This window comes from Peromyscus eremicus, chromosome 15 (assembly GCF_949786415.1).
Source record: "Peromyscus eremicus chromosome 15, PerEre_H2_v1, whole genome shotgun sequence".
Taxonomy (NCBI): domain Eukaryota; kingdom Metazoa; phylum Chordata; class Mammalia; order Rodentia; family Cricetidae; genus Peromyscus; species Peromyscus eremicus.
Window position 1 is genome coordinate 53,061,214 of NC_081431.1, and position 24,572 is coordinate 53,085,785.

Here is a 24,572-nt window from a genome sequence, read left to right on the forward strand (position 1 = left end):
TCTTCTACTTGAACACCTCTTGTGTCCCTTGTACTTCCTGTCCAGTTCATGACCTCTTCTGCATACACACACACACACACACACACACACACACACACTACACACACACACACACACACATATATATATATATATATAAACTTATATATTATATATATATATAAACTTGTATATATAAATTCAGCCTGATGAGTCCATTTATTGTTTCTCCTATGGATATGTGATTAGGACTAAGAACTTGAGACTGGATAACCTAATTGTTGGCTCACTCATCCCTGTATAAGATTGATTCTCCTACACTAAATAGCCATTAATTGCCTGTAGTTCTTCATCTAGGGCAGTAGTTCTCAATTTTCCCAAAGCTGTGACCCTTTTAATGCAGTCACTCATGTTGTGATGATCACTAACCATAAAACTGTTTTCGTGGCTACCACATAACTGTAATGTTGATACTGTTATGAATCACAATATAAATATCTCTGTTTTTCTAAAGGTCTTAAGTGACCCCCAATGAAAAGGTTATTTGACCCCTAAAGTGTCACATCCCACAGGTTGAGAAACGCTGGTGTAGGGGAAGGGCCTTGTAAGATTTCCCCTATCCATGTTGACATGTCAACTGGTATTGCCATTATGCAGGTCTTGTTTAGATGACCATGCTTTTGAGATTTCATGGATTCACTATTCTATCATATATGAAAACACTGTATCATAACAAATCTTGGAAAAATACTTTTTAATAGAGAAGATGATTTAGAAATTAATATTACCTTTGTTAATGACCTGTAGTTTAAAACACACAAGCAAATTTCATCAACATGAATTTACCACTGTGTCTTAATGGTCCCTTACTCATCACAATGGATGTGATGTGCCCTTCCTATGCCTATGTTTAGTAATTATGCATGTCTGTATGATTGTGTGTACTATCAATCTAATAACTTATTTATTCTTGTAACAACCAATCTGTTTACTTAGAAAATTCTGAATCGTAGGATACCTCCAATTCCACACAACTAGGCAGAGTTCATCCCACTACTTTTGCTTCCCTATTTGTGTTTATCATTGTTATTTTGGATGCCTGCCTCACTCAATATTTTAAACTATTTCTTAAAGAATAAAATTCACTGAAAATATTTCCATGCCATTTTGAAATCCACCTATTGCATGTATTGTAATGGAGTGCAAATGTCATTCTGCAGTTGATTCTGGTTTTATCATGTCTGGTATCATTTTCATTATAGTACAAAGAAAGGTGGTAATTCTTTTTTCTTTCCTATATGGCTAGTTAGTTGTTCAAAGAATGTGGAAAAATATATGTACTACACCAACATTCATTTCTTTCTAATTCTTCTACTATACTTAATCATAAATAGAAAAAATGATATTAATAATCACTAATAAAGCATACTGTCGTGTTTTGAGTCAGAGGGATGAATCTAAGCTGTCTTGATTTTGTAGTGACTTAGACAAAACTTTTCAAAAAAATGTTAATGCCAGTACTAACTACTTGTTATCCTGGATGCATACCATCAGTTTTCACATCTCTAACCAGTTAAAGACAATAGGATGTCCAGGGTATTTGAAATTTTGAATAACATACTTTGAACCATATACTCCATACTCTGACCAGGAGTCAATGCCAAAATATTTACCAAACTGTGATGGTTATATTTGTTGTTTACTTAAAAGAATCTACAGTCACTTAGAAAAAACACCTCTGAGCATGACTGTGAGAACATTTCTAGTTTGGGTTAACCTAGGTGAGAAGATTCACTGTAAATGTAGGTGGCATCACCACCAGCATTAGTTTCTCTGTGTGTCCTGACTACAGATACAATGTGAGCAGCTGCTCCCCACTTGGGCTGCCATGACTTCCCTGCATGATAAGCGAAATTAAACCCTTACTTTCTTCCTTTCTTAAGTGGCTTTGGTCAGATATTCTGTCATAGCAATAAGAAAAGTCACTCGTGTATTAACTAAATGAAAATATGACTTCCATTGAAAAGCTATCTCAGGATTTTTCATCTAATCCAACAGATTACCTCATAGGTATCCATACACAGCCCTAGAGAAATCTCCATGTAACCTTAATTAGATATTTCAGCTTATAATTAGTTTAAAACATCATAAAGGCTAGAAGTAATTGAAATGAGTCTTATAAAATACTGCAAATCTGCTTTAGAAAACAATGAATGAGAACAATTCAAGGGAGGACAAGAATAGATATTAAATTGCTATAGAAGGTGAAAAGTATAAAATGTACATAATTATTATGTGGGTCATAATTAGTTTTCTGTTTAATGAAAATCATTATTTCAATAATTTAAGATACTGTAGTTATTCAAGAAATCTGATTTCCAATGTTTTATACGAGCAGAGGAAGAATCCTGCCCTCCTCCACCACAGATTCCAAATGCCCAAGTGATGCAAACCACAGTGAAATACCAGGATGGAGAAAAAGTATCTGTTCTTTGTCAAGACAATTACATAATACAGGACACAGAAGAAATGGTGTGCAGAGATGGAAGGTGGCAGTCATTACCACGCTGCATTGGTCAGTAGCTCTGACTTATTCTACAACATTCCTTCTTTAAATACTGAAGAGAACTCAGGTGAAGGGGGAATATTGAAAAACTAGGGCTTAACATGAAAACTGTGGAGACATAATCCAAACTGTTTTTATTTTCCAATGTAAACTTTTTATTTATGCTTCACTACTTCATTTCTGTTCTTCATATAGTGAAAATTCCATGTTCCCAGCCCCCTGACATAGACCATGGATCTATTAAATTACCCAGAGTGTCAGAAGAAAGGAGAGACAGAGTGGAGTCCAGAATTCATGAACACGGCACTACACTCAACTATGTTTGTGAGGATGGATTTAGGATGGCTGAGGAACACGGGGTAACCTGCAACATGGGAAAGTGGAGTGCTCCACCTCGTTGTGTTGGTGAGAACAGCATGAAAATTTAATTCTGGTTTTAGAATAAGTCTTTACCAATAAGCTACTCTCATGAAAACTGGGAGAAAGAATGATTTAGATTGGCACATATAATTGTTTATATATTTTACCATAAATTTCTATTTGCATAATTCAATCTCTCCTGCTTTTGTTAATTGTATTGATTGTCTTGAAATCTAGTTTTACTCTTGCATTTCTTTTTTAAAATACGATGCATACTCTACTGACCTCACCTGCTCATGTGCGTTGTAGTGTTTGACTTGTCACCAGGTGTTAAACTCCTCAGTGTCTTTTCCCCACAATGTGTTTCACCTGCAATATATGGGAGGTTTCCTGAGAATATTATTTCTTGTTTTTTTTATTCTTTTTGCCACTTACGATTTTTCAGATATTTTGGTGTCAAGTTCTTTTTTGGTGTGTAAGCAGTTTAGCAGATGCAAGGCAACAGAAGGTGGTCTTAGGAAGCACTCTCCATCTCTTCTGTGATGGAACATCTTGTTAACATTTCCTTCTAGTACTATCACACATAGAATTGACGTATGCGAGTGAGTTTCTGAATTAGTGCAATGTCGAATCATCTCACTCTGTTCCTCTCATTGTGTTATTTTCAGGACTTCCTTGTGGACCTCCACCTTCTATCGATCATGGTATTGTGTCTCATGAACTAGAGAGTTACCAACATGGAGAAGAGGTGACATACAATTGTGCTGAAGGCTTTGGAATTAATGGATCAGCATTGATTAAATGTGTAGGAGGAAAGTGGTCCGAGCCACCCATTTGCATGGGTATAGTATTTTTTTTATTCTTTGTGTAATAGATTATCTAATTCAAGCTATATTTGGCACAAATAGAAAGTAAGCTGTAAATCTAGCACATCAGAAGGTTTTACTGGATGCTGGCAGACAAACACAGTACTGTAAAACATAGTTATACTTCGTTTTCACGTCATGTATCCTGAGCTATCAGCATCCTCAGACTTCTGGAAAACACTGGCTCTCTTCAAGAGGCTCATCACTACAGTGATGGTTTTTATAGCAATGCCACCGCAACTACATGTGCTCTAATGTTTTTAAATAATAACTATAATTAATTCACATTTGGTGAACTTAAAAGTAGAAATATGTCATAGTTTCCTATGAGATAAGAAATTTGAAGCAAAATGAAAATATCTCAATAATTATAACTATCAGTAGTCTATATCCCATGTCATTCCTACCTTATTTATTTTTATAAAGTTGGCACATTTCAATGTAACTAAGTCAAATGGGAACTCTACGCTATTTATTGGTCTCTATGAACCTAAATATTGCTGCATACATTGTGTTTCCTACAATTTCCTGAAAACAAAACCCTGTATATTTTTTTCTTTCAGTAACAGATTGTGAAAATTTGCCCAGGTTTGAAAATGCCATACCCCAAGAAGAGGAAAAATATTCGTATAGGTCAGGTGAACAAGTGACATTCACATGTGAACCTTCTTATCATGTGAATGGGTCCAACCTTGTGACATGTGTTAATCGCGAATGGATTGGAGAGGTGGTATGCAAAGGTAGTTTGATGCACTTTCAACATGTGTTTATTATAGTCTTAGAGGACTGGTAAAAAGGTCTAGCAAAATTTAAAAGTGGGCAAAAGTTAGCTTTTAAAAGCAAGATGAGATTTGTTTATTTTTAAAATAAAAGCATGGAATTAAAAACCTGATGGCTAATAGAGTAATGATCTTCAGAGTATGGTTCCATGGCCAGCATCATCATTATTTTTGACCAAGTATTATAAATGTAAAGTAATACTGAGGAACTCATTCTAAAGATCATAAATAGAAAAATCATCTGGATGTGAGACCTTGAGTCATCTATAATGTCCTTAGGGATTCTGGGCAAACTCAGTTTGAAAACTTTTGCTGTAGGCTATAAACATTTGTAAATACATAGTTAAATAATCACCTTTCAACTGAGGTCTTGTTTATGTCTCATTTTCCCTAATCAGTTACAATATTAAGATACTTTGTTTGTTACAATATTAGGATATTCTGTTGGATCATCATTTTCTTATACCTCTGTTATTCTTGAACAATGTTTTCCTCCTTATGTTGAAAACTGATTTTTTTCTCACTTAATATATTCTGATTATGTTTTCTGTTTTGTCTATTTCTCCCAGTTCCTCCCCACCTCATGTTCCATCTGCACAAATTCCTTTTAAATTTTTCATCAGAAAAGTAACAGCCTTCTAAGGAATAATAAAACAAAACAATCGTATTGGAATGGGACAAAATAAACAATCTGAGGGGAAAGAGCTGAAGAAAAAACAAGAGACTGATAGAAACTGCAAGCCCCACTCATTCCCACACTCAGGAATCCCATGAAAGCACTAAATTGGAAGCCATAATACATATGCAAAAGACGTGTAGAGTTAAAAGAAAGAAGGAACATATAAATAAAATAAAGTGAAACCAAAAACAAAACAGAAAAATAAAATGGAATTTTAAAAAAGAAAGCCCTAACAAGACATTATGAGACAAAGAACCTCCAAAGATATCCTTGAGGGTTTTTTTATGCAGCCTGCCCTTAAGAGTAGTTTGTTTTTCATGTGATACTTCCTTGCAGAACTCTAAATTTTTATTTGCCAGTGGTTATTGATTGGAAATTGCTTCTAGGTTAGGGATGTAGGCTTGTGTCACCTGCTCCTTTTAGCTCTAGAACCCCATTGGTGCAGGCCCATCCAGGCTCTTGCATACTAACTCAGTCTCTGTGAGATCATATGTGCATCAATCTTGTTTGTTTAGAAGGCCTTGCTTTCATGGTGTCCTCTATCTCTTCTGGTTCTTACTCTTTCCGCGTCCTCTTCTGTAGCCACATAGGGAGGGATTTGATTGAGTCATTCTATGACAAATCTTGGAGTGTTCCAAGGTTTCTACATAATGTCTTTATTTGGGTCTCTGTATTTGTTCCCATCTGCAGCAGGAAAATGCTTCTCTGATGACAGCTGAGCAAGGCACTGATTTAAGAGTATAGAAGAAGGTCATGTGGAGTCCTTTTATCTCTATTTTTTTTTTGTTTTCTTGTTTTTTTTTTTTTAACAAGAGTCATATTTGGTTTCACAGTGGTTATCTAGTCTCAGGTTCTTGGTGACCCAAGCAGTGTCAGATATGGGTTACACCTCATGGAGGAGCTCTTAGTTTATATTTGATATTCTTTGGTCAATCCAACAAGTTTGGTGTAGCTAGAGTTTTCCTGCCTGGCCCACTGTCACCCACCAGTCCCACAGCTGCTCAGACCCAACCAAGTAAACACACAGAGATTTATATTGCTTACAAACTGTATGGACATGGCAGGCTTCTTGCTAACTGTTCTTATATCTTAAATTAACCCATTTCTATTAATCTATAGATTAACTTATAAGTTGCCACGTGGCTCGTGGCTTACTGGTATCTTTTTTTTTTTCATTTTTCTTTATTAAGAAATTTTCTACTCACTCCACATGCTATCCACAAACTCCCTCTCATCTCTCCTCCTACACCCCAGCCCTCTTTCCCAAGCCATCCCACATCCCCACATCCCCCAAATCTAGGTCTCTCATGGGGAGTCAGCAAAGCCCAGCACACTGAGCCTAGGCACGTCCAAGCCCCTTCCCACTGCACCAAGGCTATGCAAGGTGTCACACCACAAGCATCTGATTCCAGAAGCCTACCCATAGACCAGGGACAGATCCCTATCCCCCTGCCTAGGTGCCCCCCCCCCAAACAATTGGAGCCAAACAACCATCTTCCGTATCTAGAGGGCCTAGTCCAGTCCCATGGGGGCTCCACAGCCACCAGTCCACAGTTCATGGGCTTCCACTAGTGTGGCTGCTTACTGGTATCTTAACATCATTTCCTGACAGCAGCTGGCAGCATCTCCTCTGCTCCAGCCTTGCTGTTCCCAGCCTTCTCCTCTCTGCTAGTCCCACCTATACTTCCTGCCTGGCTACTGGCCAATCAGTGTTTTATTTATCAATCAATCATCCACAGCTGTTTGGTGTCTCCATTTTCCTATCATAAGTTGCAGACAGAACACCATTATAGATCAAGGGTGTGCGGATGGGTTGGTGTTTATGTTTCTACTTTGGTAAATGCAAAATATCTTCCTTTACCAAAGATGCTAACCTATATGTGGGCACCAGCTTGACTTTGCTGTGTTCAGTGAGTTGTGAATTTATTGTTTTTCACAACGTGTCCTTGCCACCAGTTTGGTAAAACAACCTATAGTCTTGCCAAAAGCCTGGGTGTTTTGGAAGTTCTCATGTGACATCTTTGGCCACTAATTCAATTAGATGTAACCCAATCTTGGTACTAGAAGCTTCATTTGATAACAAGAGTTGTCCATTGGGGCTCTGTCTCATTTTTGGTTATTTCATTTACATTGTCTTCGTATATGTATGTATTTTAGGAAGTTTCTACTTTATTATGTTCCTATAATATCCCTCAAGTGATGCTTAATTTTAGTTGTACTTCCATGTATTCTGTACCTTGCCTCGCCTTCCCTATTCCATAACTATCTATACTATTTCCCTATGCTATGGAGACTCCCTCTCCTGGTCTTTTGCTCTACACCTAACCTCTGTTAGTCTATGGATTATAACCTGACTATCACTGACTTAACAGCTAGTATCCATATAAGCAAATATACATCATATATGTTTTTCTATGTCTGGATCCCCTCACTGAGACTGACTGTTATCTAGTTACATCCATTTACCTGTGAATTTCACGAGTTCATTTGTGTGTGTATGTGTAAATATACCATATTTTCTTTATCTATTCATCTGTTGAGAAATACATTTAGAATCTTATGTGTTGATTGGAATCTTATAGGTAATGATACTTTCTTTTGCTCCTTAGACAATTCTTGTGTGGATCCACCACTTGTGAAAAATGCTACTATAATAACAAGGCCCATGGATAAATATCCACCCAATTCGAAAGTACGGTATGAATGTAATAAGTCTTTTGAACTATTTGGGGAAGTAGAAGTGATGTGTCAAAATGGGGTCTGGACAGAGCCACCAAAATGCAAAGGTAGGCCATCATATTTCCTAATGTTTATTTGATAATGTAATTTGGTTACTGTACATTAGTGAAGATAAAGTGAAGTAATTCATATAATAAACATTTTTCTAATTTTCTTTTTTCTTTTGAAATTGAAAATAGATTCTTCTCTCTTTTTTTTTTTTTTTTTGAGCTGAGAATCGAACCCAGGGCCTTGTGCTTGCTAGGCAAGCACTCTACCACTGAGCTAAATCCCCAACCCTAGATTCTTCTTTCATACAATATATCTCTACTGCAATTTCCCCTCCCTCCACTCCTCCCAACTCACCTCCCCCACCCCCAACACACACACATATCCACTCTCCTCCAGATCCACTCCCTCAGCATTTCCCTTCAGAAAGGAACAGGCCTTCAAGAGACAACAACCAAACAGGACAAAACAAGATACAATAAGAAAAGGCAAACCCCCTCTTATTGAGGCAGCACAACCTAACTCAATAGGTGGAAAAGAGTCCCAAGAGCAGGCAAAAGAGTTGGAGATCCACCCACATCCACTAAGCTAAAAGCCATAACATATATGCAGAGCACCTGCTGCAGACCCGTGCAGGCCTGTGTTTGCTGCTTCAGTCTCTGAGAGCCCATGTGAGCCCATCATAGTAATTCAGGTGATTCATGTACTCCTGGTGTCCTCCATTCCCTTTCACTCGACAATATTCTCTCCCCCTCTTCTGTGGGGCTCCCCAATCCCCAAGAGAGGGATCCAATCAACACCTGCAGTTTAGACTCCTCACAATGTCTGGCTGTGGGTCTCTGCACCCACTCCCCTCTACTCCTGGAGGAAGCCTCTCTGATGATGACTACACAAGGCACTGATCCTATTACTCTGGGCTATCCAGTACTTGTTTCTTGGTGACTCAGAGCTCTCTAGAGATGGCTCAGCCATTAAATGATAGGCTCACAACAAAAAACAATAAGAAAATGAAAATAAAATGATATTGATAAAGTTTTAATTTTTTGGTGAACTTAATGAAGAATTATGGTGGCAATTTTTCAGCTAAATTTCTATCAGATTAGAGGAACAATTATCACTAAGGAAAAATCCATCACATTTAATATTAAACCACTTGTTTATTTATTGAATATTAAATGGATAAAATACATTTATATGAGGATTGAGAAAAGATTTTCAAAATATTTACTTTGAAATGTAAATAAGTAGTGAAATAGAATATCTTCACACAGTAAAATACAATGTCTTCTTTGTTAGATTTCCTCATTTCTTTTTTTAAACCTTTTTATTGATTCCTTGTGAATTTCACATGGTGCATATTGATCCCACTCTTCTCACTGTCCCCTTGCTTCTGCCCTCTGCCCTGTCTACCTCCCCCAAAAAACAAAATTTAGAAGTAAAACCCAAAACCAAAACCAAAACCCAAACAAAACAAACAAAAATTTCTCAGCATTGAAGTTGTAGTGTGGTCCAGTGAGTCACATAGTATACCCTTTGGTCCATACATCTTTACTTGTAAGTGTTTATTGCAATGAGTCATTGATCTGGTTCAAGGCCACTGGCTTCTGCTAATCGATTGATACTGGGTCCTTACTGGGACTCCTCTTGGATATTCTGTTTTTGCCTGTGTCATGGAGATCCTGTAGCTTTGGATTTGCACGTTTGACCTCTTCACATACTCCAGCAGTTCATAGGTGAGGTGGATGTTAGGATGGGCTACTTTGTAGTCCTGGTTCTGAGTCTGGGTGATAGCTGGGTTGGTCAGCCGGCCAGATTTCCCTCATCACCACCCCCATAGCAAGCTCTCCAGCATTGTCCTGGCTATCTCACTCAATGTAGCAGACATCAAGGAGCAGGGCCAGTTTTCCTGCTCTACATCTTAGGTTCTGGCTCACATGCACTCACACCACCAGAATCAGCTCTACTGTTTTGCCCAAGAGAGGTGCAGTGCCCACACTTTGGATTGTTGCATTTGGAGAGGGACAGGGCCAGCTTCTCTGTTCTCATGTCCCTGATCTGGCTCTCCTGCCTGTCTGTTTCAGGTGGCAAGGGGTTGGGAGGCATATTTCCCTTACCCTTGCCACTCCATGGCATATGAGGCCTTTGACTTCTGCTACACTGTTGATACTGGGCCCTTATTGGGACTCTTTGTGGATATCCTGTTGTTGCCCTGTGTGATGGAAATCCTATAGATTTGGATCCACAAGACTGGCCCCTTCATGTGCTCAAGCAGTTCATAGATGGGTGGATGTTGGGGTGGGCCAACTTGTAGTCCTGGGTCTGGGCCTGAGTGGTAGCTGGCTTTGTCAGCTACCCAGTTCCCCTTCATCCTCACCATCATGGAGAGCTCTCCAGCACTGCCTCAGCTAGCTCACCTAATTCAGCAGGCATGAATGGATGAGGCCAGTTCTCCTCTCACTCCCTCAGGGCCAGCTCACTTGTATCCACACCACCAGGGCCAGGACTACCGTGTTGCCCAGGCAAGGTGCAGGGTCCACTCTGCCAAGTGCAGCAGCCCATGATGGGCAGGGCCAGCTCTCCCACTCTCATGCACCAAAAGCTAGTTCTTCCTCCTGATGCAGATGGCAAGGTGTGAGGGTAGGGAGGGCATATTTCCCTCACCCATGCCACCACATGCCAGAAGGAGGGCTAGCTCTCCTACACTCATGCCCTAGGGGCTGCTACAAGCCGCAAAAATATATAAAGTAGGATTTCAGCTGATTATGACAAAGCTGATACCTGGAAGAAGCCAAGGGCCTTCCAGAGGTCAAGCTGAGGCTCAAGGAGCCTTGGTGATATTTGGTTTTTGATTATCAGCCATTTCTTGCTATGAGTTTCTTGCATGCTATTGTAACTTTTCCATCATTTATTGGGCACCTTATCCCCTCTACTAAAGGAATATTTAGATAACCTGCACTGACAGCTATGCTCAGCCAGAACCCCAGTTCAAGCCTCCCTGTAATTATCATCATTGGCAGCATCCGGCCAGGTCCATCCCCAGACGGAGAAAAGTGCCTTATCAGAGATACCTCTGCACTCTCTAAGAACAGACTTAAGTGTCCAGACTACCCATTTGAGAAGGCCTGGCTGATGTGCCAATTAAGCTTAACTTCCTCCTTTCCCAAATCTTACCTCTAGTTCCAGATCTCCCTTTAACTGTCACCAGAGGCATCTAGCTGTACACCGGTTGCCTATGACCGAGCACACTTTCCCCCACCCTGCAGAAAAACGGTAGATAGCTTGGACAGATAGGAGTCACAGGAAAAAAGAAGGCAGTTTTATTTTCTCCCATTGACCTAGCAACTTATAGATTCTTAACATTTTCAACCAATCACATTTAAGACTATAGTTGAGCACATAAGATCCCTCTTTTTAGATATTACCAGAATTTAGCCTTTAGTTACTTCATTTCCCCATTAGTCACTTCCCTTTGGGGTTGCAAATGGTAATTAACAATTATTGCCCCTCTATGTGATTCTTATCACCCTTCCATTTGACCCTGGAAGCCTGGCTTTGCACTGCCAAGGGATTACTGCTTGTTAGTGTATATATACCGGGACTCCCAGGGCCCAGGAGGAGGGAGAAGAAGATTTGGAAGAATAAATGACTGGACTAAGAGCTCTGTGTGCTGAGATCCTATTTCCCAAAAACAGTCCTGGCTGTTAGTAGTTCTCTCTCCTGAGCCCGTGGGATGTATAATATTAAGGCTGGTCCCTCTAATATTATACAAGAAGGGGCCTGCTCACACAAGCCCCACCAACAAAGTCAGCTCTTCTGTACTGCCCTGGCCAGGTGCAGGGACCACTCTACAGCTGGTGAGGGGCAGGGCCAGCTCTCCGACTCTAATGACCCAGGGACCAGCTCTCCTGCCTGCCACATGTGATAAGGGGCAAGCTGCAATGAGGGTTTCCTTTAAAAAAAAATATTCATTTTACATACCAACCACAGATCCCCCTCTTATCCCTCCTCCCACTCGCCCCCCCAGCTCCCTCCCCTAACCCACCTCCCCTTTCCCTGAAAAGGGAGTCAACAAAGCCTGGTACATTCAGCTGAGGCAGGAGCAAGCCCCTCCCCCCCTGCATCAAGGGTGAGCAAAGCCTCCAGCCATAGGTAATGGGCTCCAGAAAGCCAGCTCATGCACCAGGGATATTCTTACATGTTGAATTCAAAATATGGGAGTTTTCACCAGGTAGTGGTGTCTGCATGCCTTTAATCCCAGCACTTGGGAGGCAGAGGCAGGGGGATACCTGTGAGTCTGAGGCCATCCTGGTCTAGAAAAACCCAGACTGGAAAAACAAAAAAACAAAAACCAACCAAACACACACACACACACACACACACACACACACACACACGCACACACACACGAGGTATTTTCTGTGAGTATATTAGTTTTACAAGAACAGAAATTTCCCAAATTACCTCAATAAGTCACTTACTATTGAATATGAGCTATATATTGCTGATGCATAAATTTATATCATATATATAAAGAAACTCTAAGTGCCTAATCTACCACTAAAATCTCTGTATGTAGATAACTTGCATGTAAAACAATTCCTAGTAAGTTTGATATATCTCTTCTTTTGTTAATTTGTGTTTATATTCTGTGATTATCAGTCATATTTCTCCTTTTTCCTGGTAGTAGATGGAAAGTCACTTTCTTTTGGATCTTGATCCAGTGCAGTTGGTGATTTTATAAAGATTTTTTTTCAAGATTTTTTTTAAGCAGTTTCAATACATGTATCTGCATGAACTTCATGGGACTTGTGCTGTTTGAGTTTACTTAGCTCTTAAATATGCACATGCATGCCTTATGCCCAACCTTTTTCATTTTACTTCATGCTAAAACATTTTCTTTGAATTTTGAACACTTTTTTTTTCTTCTAAACAATGTTGGAGTTCAGTTTAGTTTCATGATGATCCTGTTGAGGCCTTACTCAACAGAACATATCATCAGTATTTGATTTTCATCTTTTCCTGTGGCCTCACTAGCACAATCAGCAGTCCAGAAGGGAAACAAATATCACACAGCGTAGTACACTTAGTTGAATCCTGAATCTAACTAGAATTATCAATATCTTCCCTGTTCCTATATTGTTTACTAAACATATTATGTTCAAGAATTCCAGTTGTACCTAGAAAGAATGACATATAGATGCCTGTACTTACTTCACCCCTATCATGGATCCAGAAAGCCTCTTTTACATTCTGTAACTTTAAAAGCTTTAAATTGTTGTCTACAAATATGTGTTGCTAAAAAATGATAATGAAGAACAGGAATATATAGAGCAAAAAAAATACTCTGTTGTCTTCAAAACAACAAAACACTACCTATCTACACTGGAGTCTGTGTGCTCAGAACCTGTTAAGACTTCAGAGCAGATATGCTTGTTCCAGTTAAGTAAGTGCTTTAGGTAAGAAGGAAGGAAGAACTTGTAACTCTCAGTTTAAATGATTGAAATTTCTTCTAGTATTCATTTCTGTAGCCAGAAATCACTAAAGTCTTGTTTAACATTATACTTTCATTGGTTCTGTTTAAGTCTGTACTTTGATTTGATCTCTCAAACATTCAAATGTTGTACTCGTAGATTCAACAGGGAAATGTGGGCCTCCTCCACCTATTGACAATGGAGACATCACCTCCTTCCCATTGCCAGTGTATGCACCATTATCATCAGTTGAATATCAGTGCCAGTCCTTGTACCAACTACAGGGCAACAAGAAAATAACATGTAGAAATGGAGAGTGGTCAGAGCCACCAAAATGTTTACGTAAGTACCTCATTCTTATAGATCATAGGAGATTCAGTTTCATGATACGGATATTTTTCTGTTAATAACATTCACACACTAAAAGTACTCTTTTGCTTAGTGTTTCATTGCCAAATATCAGCTTGTGAAGAAAGTAAAATTATTAATTTTTTATGTAAAAATAAGTGACAAATATAATTATGCATGTTATTCTTTATTATTTTGTTTTTGCTAACATGTATTTATGTCCATAAAACATGGTGCCAGCATGATACTTCCATACCCATTGTCTCAACAGTGCTCTGTTGCTTCAAAAAGACACCATAACCCTGGCAACTCTTATAAAGCATTTCATTGGTGATTGCTTACAGTTCCAGAGGTATAGTCCATTATTAGCATGGGGGGGGGCAGGAAGCATGGTGGGACACAGCAGACTTGGTGGTGGGGAAATAGCCTAGAGGTCTGTATCTGGCCCCGAAGGCAGTAGGAAGCTATAGAGACTGGGCCTGGCTTGGGCTTTTGAAACCTTAAAGCCTATGCCCAGAGACACACTTCTAACAAGGCTACACCTACTCCAACAAGGCTAGAGCCCCAATCCTTTTCAAGTAGATCCACTCCCTGATAAGTAATATATAAGCTTATGGAGGCTGTCTTAGTTAAGGTTTCTATTGCTGTGATGAAACACTATGGCCAAAAACAAGTTGGGGAGAAAAAGGTTTGTTTGGCTTTCACTTCCTTATTGCTGCTCATTATCAAAGGAAATCAGCACAGGAACTCAAACTGGACAGGATCCTGGAGGCATGGAAGGGTGCTGCTTACTGGCTTGCTTTTCATGGATTGCTCAGCCTGCTTTCTTATAGCATCCAGGACTGCCAGCCCAGGGATGGCACCACACATCCTGGTTCCTCCCCCATTGATCACTAGTTGAGAAAATGCTGTACAGCTGGCTCTCATGGAGGCATTTTCTCAACTGAGGCTCCTTTCTCTCTGATGACTGTAGCTTGTGTCAAGTGTCCAGTTGACACAAAAAATCACCCAGTACAGAGGTCGTTCTTATTCAAATCACTACACCTGTATATATCTTGCAGTTATTAAAAATCAGTGTCCCTTATATAATCTCCCCTTCCCTTAGAAAAATCATTTAAGTTGTATTAATCACTGTCAGGCATTCAAGAGGAATTTTAGTTGTTTTTCCCATTGTGTGAGAAAGAACACAAAGGACTTGTATTCCTGTGTTGGGCTGATTTCACTTAACATTCTTCAATGCCCTTTTCTAACTAAAATAATAAAAATTATCTATAATGTCTGAACTATATTTCACATAAGAGTATACCACATTATCTTATAAATTCATCAATTGGTTGGCACCGAGACAGTTTTCCCATCTTAGTTTCTGTTTAATAGCAATGTGCAGTAAAATTATACCCTTTTCATACAATATACCCTGATTAGAGTTTCCTCTCCCTCTACTCCTCCCAGTTCCTCCCCATATCCCCTCCTCTCCAGATCAACTCCCTTTGTGTCTCTCATTAGAAAAGAAAAGGTTTCTAGGAGATAAAAATCAAACATGACAAAATAAAATATAATAAGATAAAGCAAAAACTATGATACAGATGTTGGACATGACAACCTAATGGGAGCAAAGGAGTCCCAGGAGCAGGCAAAAGAGTTAGAGACCCACTCATTCTCATAGTTAGGAGTCCCATAAATATACTAAGCTGATAGCTATAATATATATGTAGAGGATCTGTTTTAGACCCATGAAGGTCCTGTGCTTGCTGCTTCAGTCTCTGTGAGCTCATATGCACCTTGCTTAGTTGATTCTCAGGATCTTGTTTTCCTGGTGTCTACCATATCCTCTGACTCTTAGAATCTTTCCACCTCCTTTTCTGTGGGATTCCCTGAGCTCCAAGAGGAGGGATTTGATGGAGACCTTCGGTTTAAACGCTCTCTTTGTACATAATGTGGAGAGTGGGTGTCTGCATCTGTTCCTATCTGGTGCTGGAAGAAGGCTCTCTGTAGTCAATTTTTAGGGCATTTTACATACAGCAAGGCAGTGGCAGTAGGTATGTCAGGTGTACATACCTTTTATGGCATTCAATGATTCTGCTGTATTCTCTTAAATATACTTAAGCTGTTCAGTCGATCTTTTAATCTTGAAGATACACACAGTTTTATCATGTTTTCTCTGTATCTATTAAAATGATCACTGAACTTATCATTCATCCAATTATGTAATGTAGTACATTATTAATATAGATGGATTGAATTATCCTTAATTTTCTGGGAGGCGATAAAAATTGATACTGGTGGAACATCTCTAAGAATTCCCACTGAAATGTTTTTAAAAGCTTAAATAAACTTTAAGAAACTTGAAGATAAATTGCCTATTCAGTTCATATGGCCATTTGTTGAGCGATCTTGTTTACTTCAGTTTAAAGTTTTCTAAATCTTTGTAAATTCTAAGTATTAGCCCCTTGTCTGGGGTGCCTATGGTTAAGATTTTTCTCCCAGTCTGTAGGCTGGGTTTTCTCTGCTGAGTGTGTCCTTTGCTGTACAGAAACTCTGTTTTCAAGTCGTTCCACCTGTTGATACTTGGTGTTAGTTTCTGTACTGCTGGGCTTCTATTCAAAAAGTTGCCTACTCCAGTATCTTGAAGTGGAAGCCCTATGTTTTATTCCAAAACTTCCCATTTTCCAGCTCTTATTTAAGGTCTCTGATCTGATCTGAATGGATTTTTGTTCAAGGCGAAAGACAAGAGTCTGATTTCATTCTTCTATGGTTAGAAATCCTGTTTTGCCAGAGCCAACATTTGTCAATGGGCTCTCTTTCCTGCACATGTTTTCATACCCTTTCTCCAAAATGGGTGGTCATAACTGGTCTTCAATTCCTGTCCTTTAATCTATCTGTGTATATTTACGCCAGTATTAGTCTGTCTTTATCTCTATAGTGCTGGATTATAAATTGAGTTCTGATATTAGGATCCCTCCAGCAGTGTTTTTACTATTTAGCATTGCTTTTAGCTCTTTTGTGGTCAGATAAGATTTCTGATATTTTTTCTAAGCCTATAGAATATAGCATTGGAATTTTCATTGAACTAAAAATTAATTTTTATAGTATATCTATTTAATAAACACTAATTCTGAAATATCTGAAACAAATTTTTTTTTTCAAGAAAAGTTTATCTGTGTAGTCTGGCTGTCCTGGTACTCAATCTGTAGACCAGGCTGGCCTCATAATCACAGAGATCCCTGCCTCCTGAAAGCTAGGATTACAGGCATAAGCCACCATTTACCAGCTCTGAAACAAATTTTTAAGAGAATTTTTGCACATATATTTGACTTTTCTCTGCTGTGGGATGGTCTGTATGTCAAATGTGTTGCTGATTGGTCAGTAAATAAATCACTGATTGGCCATTGGCTAGGCAGAAAGTATAGGCGGGACAAGGAAAAGAATTCTGGGAAGTGGAAGGCTGAGAGAGAGAGACACTGCCAGCCGCCATCATGACAAGCCGCATGGGAAGATCCCGGTGGTCTGTATGTCAAATGTGTTGCTGATTGGTCAGTAAATAAATCACTGATTGGCCATTGGCTAGGCAGAAAGTATAGGCGGGACAAGGAAAAGAATTCTGGGAAGTGGAAGGCTGAGAGGGAGACACTGCTAGCCGCCATCAGGACAAGGAAGATGTAAGGTACCAATAAGCCATGAGCCATATGGCAAAGTAAAGATTAATAGAAATGGGCTAAATATAAGAGTAAGAGCTAGACAATGACAGGCCTGAGCTAATGGCCAAGCAGTTTAAATAATGTAAGAATTTATATGTTTATTTTATAAATGGGCTCTGGGACTGGCGGGACTTGATGGCGGGAGCTGGAGAGAAATTCTCCAGCAACATTTCTCTATACTTAATTTTTGTATCTTCTGTTCTTGTATGATTTGTATGTACTTAATTTTCATGTTGGTAGCTATGTTTCATTTTTGAGTGTTGCTCTCTCCCGAGAATATTTTGTTAGCTAGCTATGTTAGATATGCATTCATTCCATTTTTAAATATTTTAGGCTTTTTTTTGTTATTGGTTGGTTGGTTGGTTGGTTGGTTGGTTAACTCCCAGTTGATACATCTCACTAAACTTCTAAAGAGCTAAAATTGCCACTTGGAATGGTCAGGATTTTGCTTCTAATGACATTTTCAGACCTATTTTTATTGAAATTACACAGCTGTTAATTTCCCATTCTTGGATCTGAATCTGTTTCAAATTATATCTTTTCCATTTTTTCACTCATATTCCCCATTGTCTTTTTTCACTTCTTTAATTATGTTTTCTGTGTTCCTTTGGAAATAATTGTATTTTAAAAATGATTTTTTAAAAAACTCTCCAACAGATCTTTTATTTGTGTCAATACATTTGGAGTCTGTTACTGGAGGAGCAATGCAACTTTGGAAGAATCTTGTTGTCTTCCATTTTTTCATATTTCTCGTGTTTTTTTTCATATCTGCTGGATCAGTTTTCTATACACTATATTTATGGAGACTTCCTTAGTAAGAAGCTCTTTACTGGAGATGTATCTTGGCCTATGGTGCAGGAGTGATTTCCTCATAGCACCTATGGGTTATTTGTCAGTAATTAACACCTTTGGACACAATGTGAACCACTGTTTCTGTGAATTATACTGAAGTGGGGACACTTATCAGCCCAGGTGGGGTGATAGAGACAGCTCAGGGTGTAGGGTGCTCACTTTGTCAAGACTCCTACAGTGGGTATGGTAGCTCATAGAAGATGATGCAGGTTTTCTCAGAAACTGTGATTGGCAGATCTGCTACTTGCAAGGGTTATTCAGCAGAGAGAGGTCAGTGGATTCTCCTCTGACTAGACAGTGGCATGACACCAGATGCTGCAATGGGAGATGCGGTTATGGGAATTTGCCACCCACTCTTTAGCACTTAGTCCCAGCCTTTACAGTAGTGTGTGATCAGATGTGTTGTGGGGCAGGATGGCAGCACTAAACAAATTGGATAGAGATAGCATGAACTTGGACATTATGTCCTCTTGGTTTTCTAGCAGTGTAAGAAAGGCCAGGGGCCAGGGTGGTGATTGCAGAAGCTGCTTTCCAAGCAGGTTAGTCACTTATCTAGTGTGGTAATTTAAAAGATTTATTTTTAAAACTATGAAAATTAAGTCTATGATACAATAATCACTATTCATAGTTACAATCTTGTGAGTGAATAATGAACATTATGAAGGTGGTTATGATTTGACTACTAATAGTATTTGTAAGTATACTTATCTCACTGAACATTACATCTGAATATCATATACATGTCAAGGTTAAATTTTTTTTACCTTTGCCCAATACCTAAATCAATGCAAACAACTGCAAATGTCCCGTTTCATTGATGTTAGGAATCCTTGTTGAAATATAACTATCACATTAAAAACATTGTTTTGATGCCATTTGCTATTCAATATGAACTAATTCTATGTGCTGGTTTAATACAGGTTTTTAAAAACTTTGAGAAATAATACTTGAAAGCTGAGTCTCTGTAGATTTATGTATTAATAAACATTTGGTAATTTTTCTTTCAGATGCATGTGTAATATTAGAAGAAATTATGGAAAGACATAACATAACTTTGAGATGGAAAGAAAAGCAAAAGCTATATTCTCCATCAGGGGACAATGTTGAATTTCAGTGTAAATATGGATATCAACTGACAGAAACATCACCTCCATTACGTACAAAGTGCATTGATGGTCACATCAATTATCCCAGATGCTCAAAAAGACGTTATTGGTACAACGGATGAATGAACCTTTGTTTAGAAATGTGCATGAATATTAATAGTATAGTTTCAAAAATCTATGTTTCAAGTATTGTTTAAGTCATTTCTTCTCATAAATATAAACTTGTGTTGATATATGGTGATTGATTTAGAGCCTGAGAGACCACTGCCTCAAATGCAAAGTAGTGCATTCAGAACTCCTAAAGCAGAATGGGCTGTGCGCTAGCACAGTAACCAATGGTAATAAAATAGATGCAATTACTTCAGTGTCTATTTCTATCCACCACTTTTCAAAATCTCTCTGTTCTTCTTTAATATGTTTTGATCTAAGACTCTGATTATTGGTGGACAGAAGAAATATTGTTTCATCTTACATCAGTATTTATCTCACAAATATGTAATAATCAAACTGTCATACTTAACATTACCAATGAATATAAATAATTGCTAAATACTACTTTTATATTAATAAACAAATCTAGGAAATATTTTGTGTGTGAATTTCTGAATATGTTATTTGGCACAGTGAAATATTCAAGCAGTTATACAAAGGAATTAAAATTTAACTGGGTATAGGGTTCTGTCCCTGACATAAACCTATAAATACTCTGTATAACTGATAAACAGGCAATGAGCATATGCATACTTTGTGCCCAAATTAGTAAATGTAAAATAACAATAAATACAATAAAATTTATTTAAAAAGCACTGTATTTATCTTTAGAAGTAATAGTGTTTGTTGAGTTGCCATTTAATATCTTTAAAGACAGTTTCTAATTTACAGTAGATGGACATGACATAAACTTTATGATAGTGAAAAGGTAATAATTATTCAGCAAATCCTGCTATGATTTTATCTTTATTCCTGAGCTCTCTATGTGTAATTTAACACTGTGAAAATGGGCGGCAGTAACTCACCATTGTTCTTATTCAGCCAAGTAAACCATGCAACAATTCTAAGGTCCCGTGGAGGTTTACTCCAATTAATAGAAATTGGGTATTTAAAACGGATTTAAACTGAGTGTTTTCAGTATACCTTGGCTAGTCAGGATGTAATTCCAGTATAAACTGAAGAGTATTAATACTTATCTTTATATTTCAATACATCTACCATTAACATAATAGGTTTTTTGTTTGTGTTTCCCATACAATGCGAGGCAGGATCCAATTAGCTATCTTTATAAGTTGAATTCTATCACTTTTGGGAGATTTGCTGTTAATCTCTCCCAGAAAATTCCTGCAAGCTCTTTACCAAGGTTCACTTTCTGCCCATAATTTGTCAATTTCATCATTAGTTAAAGGTCCTAAAATTTCTGCTGGGCCTATTTCTGCTAATTGACAAAGTCTCAATTTCCCTTTTAAAATTATCTCAAAGATCTTTTCCACATAAGTTTTTAATTTTATATTCTGTTTAATTGCTAGAAATATCCATAGCAATATAATATCTTCCCTCTGCATTAAAATTCATGTAGGAGAATGCTTAGAGGGTAAAATAACCCAAATGCAATCAAGTTTTGGTTCCACATGATCTACATGTGTTCCTGTATTTTATTTTCCACCAAAGCCAGTTCTTTCTCAGCTCCAGCTGATAATTCTCTTGGACTATTTAAGTCCTTGTCACCCTCTAAGATTTTGAACAAACTACTCAGTTCACCATTTTTTACTCCAATAGTGGTCTATAGATTGGAAATGTCTCTGAATAATCTTTGAAAGCCATTAAGAGTCTATAATTGAACTCTCCTAATTTGCATCTCTTAGGGTCTAATTTTTGTAGACCTTTTTTATACTCTAAATAATTAATAGAATCTCATTTTCTTATCTTTTCAAGAGCAATTTCTAATCCCCAACAAGGCAAAATTTTCTTTACTTTTTCAAACATTCTTTCTAAGTTATCTGCATTTGAATCAGCTAATAAAATTTTGTCCATGCAATGATAAATTATAGATTTAGAAAACTGTTTACATATTATTTCCAATGGCTGTCTTATAAAATATTGGCACAGGGTTGGGCTATTTAAAATTCCCTGTGAGAGAACCCTCCATAGATATCTCTTAACCAGCTGAGAATTATTATAAGTAGGCACTGTGAAGGCAAACCTTTCTCTGTCTATTTTTTTGTAAGGGTATTGAGAAGAAACAGTCTTTTAAATTGATAACTATAAGAGGACATTCTTTAGGTAACAGAGTAGGCAAAGAAATTCCAGATTGTAGAGAACCCAATGGCTGAATTACCTAGTTAATAGCTCTTAGATCTGTTACCCTTTTCCACTTACAAGATTTCTTTTTAAATAACAAATACAGGAGAATTCCAAGGACTGGTTGATTCTTCAATATGCTGAGCATTTAACTGTTCTTGTACCAGCTGTTCTAAGGCCTGTAGTTTCTCTTTTATTAAAGGCCATTGCTGAACCCATACAGGCTTGTGTGTTAACCATTTTAAAGGTAAGGATGTTGATGTCTTTGAAAGGTCAGCAGCTGTTGTGCCCTGTGCTTGTACAATCTGGATGGTCGGTGACTTTTTTATAATACCTTCTAATGTTTTTCTCAGAAACATATGTTAGTTTATGATTTGTTTCTGAGGTTGAAGGAATGTTAATCTGCACATTCCATTGTTGTAATAAATCATCTCTCCATTGATCATAACTGTATTAGCCACATATGGCTTTAATTTTCCTCTTTGTCCTTTTGGCCATGATATTTGACTCATCTCATGCTCTGTTTCACTTGAGATAATGTTCCAAGCTCTAAAAGCTGAACATTTACCTCCTGAAAAGGACAATATAGATGCCAAGATTCTGGTACAATTATTGTTACATTCACATCAGTGTCTATAAGAATTTCAATGGGAACATCATGTATTCATATTTTAATTTTGATCTTTGTTCATTTATAGAAGTTTGCCAAAAATTTCACCTTATGGTTTCTTGTAGATGTAACCAACCATCTTATTAAATAAGAAACACAGAACCAATGCAAAGAAGAAAGCCAAGAGATCAGAGCTAAGAGCCTTATGCATCTGCTGCAGCTAGCCTCTTCAGCCAAGAGACCTCTCCGAAAAAGGAGCTACTTCCTGTCTGTTTGTCTTTATATAGACTTTCTGTTCTGCCTTCTCATTGGTTGTAAAACCAACCACATGACTGCCTCGTCACTGTCTGTTGTACAGCCCTCCAGGTCTTCTATGGTATTGAGATTAAAGGTGTATGTCTCCAATGCTGGCTGTATCCTTGACCACACAGAGATCTACCTAGCTTTGCCTACCAAGTGCTGGGATTAAAGGCATGCACCATGAATGCCCAGCTCTGCTATGGCTTGCTATTAGCTCTGACCCCAGGCAACTTTATTTATTAACATATAAATAAAATCACATTTCAGTACAAATAAAATATCACCATAGTGTCTCTTAAATTTTTTGTTCTTTCTTCTATAACTCTTCTATCACCCCAAACAGTATGTTTTTTTACAATAGGCACTGAGTTCTTTAATTACTCTGGGAAGGGTTTTCTTCCATAATGACAAGAAAGGACTGAACTGAATTTGTCATGGGGGCCTGGGAGAGACCCCACAGGGAGGTTTCCAAAGGTAAAGGCAAAGGATTACCTTGTCCGTCCCTTGTTGATCTACATTCTTTAGTCTAATGTTTGCCTTTGCTACACCTTCTGCATAATCCAGAAAGGATGGGAGTTCTATTGCCATTGCTCCTTGGAAAAACACTCTTTTTAGAAATGCCCTATTTATAGTCCCTATTTAGGTGACCTTGTTTTCCACAATTGAAACATATGACATTACTATTTTTCTTCAAACCTCTAGAAATTACCTCTCCTATCCAAGTATCATCAAGGTCATGAGAATCAATATTCATCATATCTTGGATCCATTCCTCCAATGGTGCTGATCTTGCATTTAATGGCCTAATTACCCTTTTGCATTGTGCACTAGCATTTTAAAAGCCAGAGATTCAATTATTATCCTTCTAGCTTCTGAATTTGGTATCATTCTATTTACTGCTGAAGCCAACCTTTGTAAGAAATCTGAAGGTTTCTTTGGGGCCCTGTATAACTTTTGTAAATGACTTGATTTTCTTTATTGCTTCTTTGATTCTGTCCCAAGCATTCAATTCTGCCATTTGGCATAAAGCCAGGGTGTGACCATCATATAGAGATTGCCCTTCTACATTAGCATCATCTCCCTCTCCAAGAAGTTGGGAGATTTACATACCTCTAGCCCTACTTTGTTGTTCAATGGTTTTAGACTCATCTTTCCACCAGGTCCTCCATTGTAACTGAGGAACAGCCTCTAAGACCGCTGTAACCAAATTTTTCCAGTCCTGAGGGATAATTCTATTACAAGTTGACCACGAGTTTAATATTTGCTTCATGAATGGAGAATGCATACCATATGACACTATAGCTTCTTGGAATCTCTTCAAATCTAACATTTGCATAGGAGTCTAGTCAGCTCTTATACTGCCTTGGGTATTTGGCTGTTCTGCTTCTCTGATCTTTCAGCTTTCACCCCAATATCTGGCTCTGGGTTCTTTATTATAAGACCTTTGAAGATTCTTGTTTCATGTGGCACCTAACATTTGTGGCACAAATTCATGTGGCAGGTTACTGGATAGATTAAGTTTGGCTTTTGAAAGCCTTAGGCTCTTTCTCTGTAACCTTATAATGCAGTGCTGAGATTGGTTCACTTTTAAACTCCTCTGTCTGGGTCTGAATTTCTCAATGATCTGTTTTAACAAGTTTTTCTAAAACTTTTATCTTGGCACTCATATTAACCATCATTTTAATGATAAAACAAAAATAATCAAACAAATAATATTTAAAATTGACATTACTTTTATCCCATCAGCATTAATTATCCTCTCATTTAATTGTTCCATTTTCAAAATGTCAATTGTATTGTGAAATACAGACCAAACACTCTCCATTGCAAAAGTGTTTCCCATGTTTTAATGAGAGAAAACAATTCTCATTTAAGTAATTTCTCCCTTTAAGAAATCTTAATTGACTCACCAACTGTTTGGATTTTGTAGAACAATAGA

At 37.9% G+C, this 24,572-nt stretch overlaps 1 protein-coding gene across 1 annotated transcript in view; it reads left to right on the forward strand.

The window, feature by feature from the left end:
* The window catches only part of Cfh (complement factor H), an 83,677-nt gene extending 60,939 nt beyond the window's left edge, over nt 1–22,738 (forward strand). Inside the window, exons 16-22 of the mRNA XM_059280089.1 lie at nt 2,378–2,554; nt 2,741–2,950; nt 3,574–3,747; nt 4,335–4,511; nt 7,839–8,015; nt 13,587–13,769; nt 19,333–22,738. Coding sequence (XP_059136072.1) covers nt 2,378–2,554; nt 2,741–2,950; nt 3,574–3,747; nt 4,335–4,511; nt 7,839–8,015; nt 13,587–13,769; nt 19,333–19,553 — 1,319 coding nt within the window. The 3' untranslated portion in view covers nt 19,554–22,738. The remainder of the gene's footprint in view (nt 1–2,377; nt 2,555–2,740; nt 2,951–3,573; nt 3,748–4,334; nt 4,512–7,838; nt 8,016–13,586; nt 13,770–19,332) is intronic.
* The last annotated feature ends 1,834 nt before the right edge of the window (nt 22,739–24,572 follow it).